This window comes from Loxodonta africana, chromosome 3 (genome assembly GCF_030014295.1).
Source record: "Loxodonta africana isolate mLoxAfr1 chromosome 3, mLoxAfr1.hap2, whole genome shotgun sequence".
NCBI classification, from domain to species: Eukaryota; Metazoa; Chordata; class Mammalia; order Proboscidea; family Elephantidae; genus Loxodonta; species Loxodonta africana.
This window is the reverse complement of record NC_087344.1, coordinates 22,508,379-22,514,977: the sequence shown is the minus strand read 5'-3', so window position 1 is coordinate 22,514,977 and position 6,599 is coordinate 22,508,379. Positions and strand designations below refer to the sequence as shown.

The 6,599-nt window shown below is 40.9% G+C and overlaps 1 protein-coding gene across 1 annotated transcript; it reads left to right on the top strand.

Moving 5' to 3' along the window:
• Positions 1-4,317: 4,317 nt before the first annotated feature.
• LOC100666230 (olfactory receptor 7E24-like) lies at positions 4,318-6,348 on the top strand. The gene has a single exon (XM_003422903.3). It carries the CDS (start codon positions 5,419-5,421, stop codon positions 6,346-6,348), a length of 930 nt encoding a protein of 309 aa, XP_003422951.2. The 5' UTR covers positions 4,318-5,418.
• Positions 6,349-6,599: the final 251 nt, after the last annotated feature.

Below are 6,599 nucleotides of genomic sequence, written 5' to 3'. Positions count from 1 at the left end.
CAGGGAATATGTGCTAAAAGCATAGTGGCGCAATGGATTGAGACTATGCTGGAAAGCAGAGGGACTTGTCTAGAGTTTGGTGATGCTTAGAGCCACCATGCTTATAGAGAGCGAAGCTTGTGTAGTGTGTCGCTTCTAAGATTCTCCCAACAACACTCACTGATGCGTTCATGCTCTTGTTGATAACCATCCCATTGAGTGTGTGCTGGACTCAATTAATTGCTTCCATCAAAGAGAATTTGGAAAACTATTGGAATATCACTTCCAACAATAGGGTGTGAAAAAGAATCTGACTCTCATCTTGCCAGCTATCTCCTGCTCTCTGGCCAGCCTACTGTGATGAAAACCAGCTTCCATGTTGTCAGCTGCTTGATGGAGAGGCCCATGTGGTCAGAAGTTAAGGGAGGTCTCTGGCCAATAGCCCCTGAGGAACAAATCCTGCCCACTGACACCTGAGTGACCTTGGAATCAAGTCCTCTTCCAGTCAAACCTTGAGGTGACTGCAGCCCTTGCCAACATTGTGAATACAGCCTTCCCTTAGGCCAATAAAGGTATTTAGGTGAAGGATCAGTGTTACCAAATAAGTACAACAGAATAAATTGTTTTTTAAAGTATCAACATATATTAACTACACAGAAAAATTAGAACTGGAGCTGTCATTCAAATTAGCAAAAAACATATATTGCCAACACATAAAACCCCAGACGACATGCAAGGGCTACAGAAAGAAGATAGGGCGTTCTCCTTCATGACACAAAATTAATTCAGAAAATGAAAATAATATCAGATTCTTGGTATAGAAGAACTGCTTTTGTTATTGTTAAGTACTGTTGAGTTAATTTTGACTCTTAAGGACCCCATGCCACAGAGTAGAACTGCCCTGTAGAGTTTTCTAGGGTGTAATCTTTATGGGAGCAAATTGATAGCTCTTTCTCCTGTGCAGTGCCTAAGTGTTTCCCTTTGCCAAACTTTCTGTTGGCAGCTGAGTACTTTAACCAGTGTGCCACCAGGACTTTTATAGAATGCTTAATCCTCCCTAAATTACATGGTTCATTCAATGGGTTTGAGAATATTAGATCACAGATTGATTAGATTGAAAAATTGAAAGAAAAAGTGATTTTTATCTTAAGGGCTGTACAACTTAGAAGTTAGAGGTGCAGTATACAGGTGGGCTTCCTCCTTAGAATGACAGGTCCCAGATAACAGGAAAATTCAATTTTTCCTCTTTCTGTTTCATGTATGGTAACAAGTCTTCAGAGATTGGAATAAAATGAACCAATCTGGCTAATTGTGAGCTCTGGGCATTGAGCTACCAAAGCGATACAAGTGTAAATATCCCGCCAGTGACCTCAAGGCCTTCAGTTTGCTCTTTCCAGTCCAGTGAACTTCATAGCTGTGTCTCTTCTCTGCAGTGGTTCTTTGAATCAGGAAGCCCACGTCTGAATCTCTCTTCCTGTGAGTCAGTCCTGAGGAAGAAGGCTCAACTGTCATTTTCCACCAGGCAGGGGAGTGTTGGTGGACCCATACTCCTTGGTAATGCCCCAGCAGAGACCCAGTGCAATCCAGTGAGTGCCTTGGGAAACAGTGGACCCAGAGGGGCTTGGGAGCATTGTTTCCTACTCATCAGGACAAGCAGCACACTTGGGATGGCCAGATGAGAGGCCCTGAAATGCTAAGTTTCAGCTCAGAGGTTTGTGAAATTTCTGCTCCTGGTTTTGGTAGAGGTTTGAGAAGGCTCATTTAGATTTTTAATTTCTCCTACATTGGTACTGGCTCCCATTGGTATGTCCCCACCAGAATGAGAAATGGGCCCCTCTCAGCTGTCTCCTAGGGAGTTCAACAAGATATAGTTGATAATGATGTAACGATAATGATGAGGATGTTGATAGACACCATAGTATTATGGAAGTCTTTTGAAGGCTGCCCAGTGCCAAGATCTGACCTAAGTTTTCTGTGTAACTTGTTTCTTTTTTCTGCACAACTACACCTAGAAAAGAGCAACACACAATATGTCATTTCATAGAAGAGAAAATGAGCACAGTCTTTTCTTGTAACTTGTTCCAGGTCATGGGCCAGAAAATGTTGAAGCCAGGTTTGAATTCAGGCAGTGTCACACGAGACACAGGGCACCTGGGCATACTCTCCTCTGCCATCCACAGTGCCATTCCACTTCTTTGGTCTCTCCACACAGAGACCCCCTGCTCACAGTGCTCCTTAGTGAGGGCCCTGCTAGACCACGGTGGACAGCAGTGAGTGCCTCTCGGTGTCTCCACTTTCAGAAGGATAGTTGTGAATACAGAAGATCACATCAGGAGTTCACAGATGATAAATAGGATAGGTCTCTCCTTTCCCCTTCACCTGAAATTTAACTCAGGTGTCTGCTTCCTTTCCTCATTGTAATTTAGCCCATCTCAGTATCGTAGACAGAAAGACAAGATCTTGAGTTCCACTCCTCATCAGGAAGCTGGAGTAAGTTCAGGGTGTAGCTTAGATGTATTTTTGGTTAAGTACTGGACTTTATCTTTAAACTTTTTGAAATATGAGGAAACAGAGTGAAGATGGTTAATGCATGGGCTCAGTGACTTACAACTTAATTGTAAATCCTGTCTGTGCTACTTATGATCTGTATGCCATGGGGTAAGTTTTTAGTATCTCTCAGACTCTATGTTGCCATTTGAGTTGTTCCACAGCTGATAGACTGAGAGATCTGCATTGCTCTAAGGACTGAACAGATAATGCATATTACATATGTGATTAAATATGTGATGGATGCATATAGGCAGGGTACATTAATTTCACACATTATTATTATTATAAATGAGATAAAGCTTCATACCATTCAACTAATGTATCCTGTGATCTGATAGGTTTGTTTTGTCTGGATCCTTATAAGATAATTTTATTTCCATTCTTATACAAGCAGATATAGAATACTTGGAAGTAAACAACTGAGTTTCATTAATTTCTGATTCCCCAGAGCATATCCTGTGCTTAGCACAGAGTAGGCTACAACCACAACGACAATAAATCTGCATTAAATGTGGACTAGACCCTTGGTTCCTTTGTTCCTTGGTTTACAGGATCAGATCAGTGGCTGTACTGCCTCCACACTGAGTGCCTTCCTGTCTATGCTTTCATCCCTCCAAGAATGTCCCATAAGACATGAGACAAGGTTAAAAAAGGCATGAATATATCTATATCATGGGTTCCTATGGGACCTATGCATTTAGTAGAGTGTATAACATTCAATTATTTTCAGAAAGTTGTGGAGATTTTCATAAAACTGAAAACTAAAAAGGAAAAATGGAGGAAGAGAAGGGGAAAGTAAATCTTACTGGGTGAATCTAGGCACATCTTGTGATTTCAATAAATTCTATGCTCAAATTTTCTGGGACATATTAGACTTCTGTTTTTCCCACATAATCAAATAAAACTGGGATTATATTTCAACAATAAACCTACTTCTGTCATATTGATTCAAATTCTGTTGAAAAAACATTGTCCAAGTATTTATTAAGTGCCACACCTTTGTTAGCTGCCATACGCTTCCTAGCAATGGGTATTATTCCCTCTATTTCCAGGTAAGAGTGGTTGAAAGATTTACCTGCACTCCAGATTCATTGTGTGACAGATATGGGATTTGGACCTTGCCCTTATGACTCCTATTCCAGGATTCTGTCTCCTCAACCAGAGATGAATGATTTTTTTTTTATATGAACAAATGGAGACTGAACCATTGATCCTTCCTCTTACAACCCAGTGAGTTGAACTGTGAATTAAGAAAATAGGCCAAACGAGGTCATATTAGGCCTACCAATAGAAATCAAGAAGTGTGTTGCCACCAGGGAGCTAAATGAGGTGAATTCCAATCCCGCCAGTAAGGAAAGATTGACTTGGAAAGCTCTTAAGTTGGCCTAAGATGACTGGGTTTCAAACCTGGTTTTGGAATGTCCCTGGTCGTAACTTCCTCAAATGTAAGTAAGTGTGTTGATTTGATAAGGAAACAATGCTTTCTGAACATTTAGGATGAGAAACACTACAACCTTTTATCAAGGCAATAAATGATGGAAACAGATAAAGGAAAAAGCCAGCTGAACACCAGACATTTCCCTGAGATGGTACAGCATTGATGGAAATACCAGTATCTATACAGTGAAAAATAGGAACAGAGTATTTCTGAAAAGTAAATTGTTTAATCATTGGGGTATTTTACACTAATGCCATCTTTGGAATCAGCAATGTTGTAATGATTTGAACATTTATCAAACACTTAAAAAATTTTTTTTTTAGTTATCAAAATTTGATGTCCAATAAGCCAAGGGAGAGGATATATACTTTAAAAGGTTTTTAAAGGTGACCCACATATTTGAATGACCATGTATCTCCATATAAGATGGATGACAGAAAACCAAAGAATGACGAAAACCTGTGAAGACGTTTGACAAATAAACTCTGAGTATGACATGTTATTTTAATTCAGAATCCAGCCAATGAGGTCCCTGGGTAAAGCCAATGTTTTGAGCTCAACTACTAACATAAAGGTTGGTGGTTTGATTGTACTTTTTAGTGTGATGGAGGAAAGACCTGGTGATCTGCTTACATAAAGATTAAGGCCATGAAAACTCTGTGGAGCAGTTCTATTCTTTAACACATGGAGTTGCCATGAGTTGGAATGAACTTGATGGCGATTTTTTTTTTAACATGTGTTCTTATCCTGTATATGTTGTTTTATAAATATACCAAAACAAGGGAATTCATAGCACTGGACTTGGGTAAATAAAGTACATTTGACTGCTCCTTAAAAAGAACAACCAGCTTCCTTTGAGGAAATTCTGACCCATGGTGACACTCTGCATGTCAGAGTAGAACTATGCTCCATTGGGTTTTCAATGACTGATTTTTCAGAAGTAGATCACCAGGCCTTACTTCTGAGGTGCCTCTGGGCAGACTCCTTTTGCCTAGCAGCCCAGTGTGTTAACTGTTTGCACACCCTGGAACGGAAAGTACTTCTTATTGTCCTTTAATTGAAATGATTTTTTCTTAAAAAAGGGGTATTTCTTGTTGCATACGTTTCTCTCATGGAGGGGGTGATATTTCGCGCTTTGTATGAGCTCATTATCATAAAATGTCCTTGCCATTTTAACATTCTTTAGCCTAGCATCTCTAAAGTGGTTGGTACATAAGAAGGTGAATAAGACAGACAATAAGGGAAGGGCTTTGAGAAATACAGTGGCTGGGTTTGCTGTAACTGAGTAATATTGCTGAAAAGTACTGGGGTATTAGGTTCTTAAGCGTGAACACGTGAGTTTGCGGGCTTGTGAGTTTCTTAAATTCAAAATACAGACATGATACTGGGTGGCTCTTTACCTGTTTCCTTTTAACAATCCTCTTCTCTTTTTCCAAAACTGTTGCAAGTACATGGAGCCACAGAATCTAACAGGTGTCTCAGAATTCCTCCTCCTGGGCCTCTCAGAGGATCCAGAACTGCAGCCCCTCCTCTTTGGGCTGTTCCTGTCCATGTACCTGATCACTGTGACTGGGAACCTACTCATCATCCTGGCTGTCACCTCTGACTCCCATCTCCACACCCCCATGTACTTCTTCCTCTCCAACCTGTCCTTGGCTGACATCGTTTTCATTTCCAGCACAGTCCCAAAGATGCTAGTGAACATCCAGGCACAGAGCAAAACCATCACCTATGGCGGCTGCCTGACACAAATGTCCTTTTTTTATGTCTTTGCATGTCTGGACGATCTGCTCCTCACAGTGATGGCTTATGACCGGTTTGTGGCCATCTGTCGCCCCCTGCACTACATAGTCATCATGAACCCTCGCCTCTGTGGCTTGCTACTTTTGGTATCTTTTTTCATCAGCCTTTTGGACTCCCAGCTGCACATTTCAATGGTGTCACAACTTACCTTCTGCACAGATGTGAAAATCCCTCATTTTTTCTGCGACCCTACTCAACTCTTTAGCCTTGCATGTTCTGACACCTCCATCTATATCATATTATTGTATTGTATTGGTGCCATCTTTGGTTGTGTTCCATTCTCAGGGATCCTTTTCTCTTACACTCGAAATGTTTCCTCCATTCTGAGAGTCTCCTCTTCTGGTAGGAAGTATAAAGCCTTTTCCAGCTGTGGCTCTCACCTGTCAGTTGTTTGTTTATTTTATGGAACAGGCATTGGAGTGTACCTCAGTTCAGCTGTCTCATCTTCTCCCAGGAAGTGTGCTGTGTCCTCAGTGATGTACAGTGTGGTCACCCCCATGCTGAATCCCTTCATCTACAGCCTGAGGAACAGAGATATCAAGAGGGCCCTGCGGAGGCTCCTCAGCAGAACAGCCTGATATCAACACTTGTGTCATTTTTTTTGGTGTGTGGGTTGTAAATTGTGGCAAAACCTAAAATCTACAACTGTAAATATTGCCTCTTGGTTACATAATTTTTGTAGCTTTCAGAGATTTCAATCTCAAAATTTCATATCTGAACATTGCTTCCTTTGTCACATCTTTTTTGGATCAGTGGCAGTATTCTGGGATATGTCAACCTGCTTGTTTAAGTCCCATTTTAGCTATGGAGCCATCTGTAGCTTGTCTTC

Excerpts from the sequence above, each read along its gene's own strand:
- LOC100666230 (XM_003422903.3), top strand. The coding sequence starts at position 5,419 with ATGGAGCCACAGAATCTAACAGGTGTCTCAGAATTCCTCCTCCTGGGC.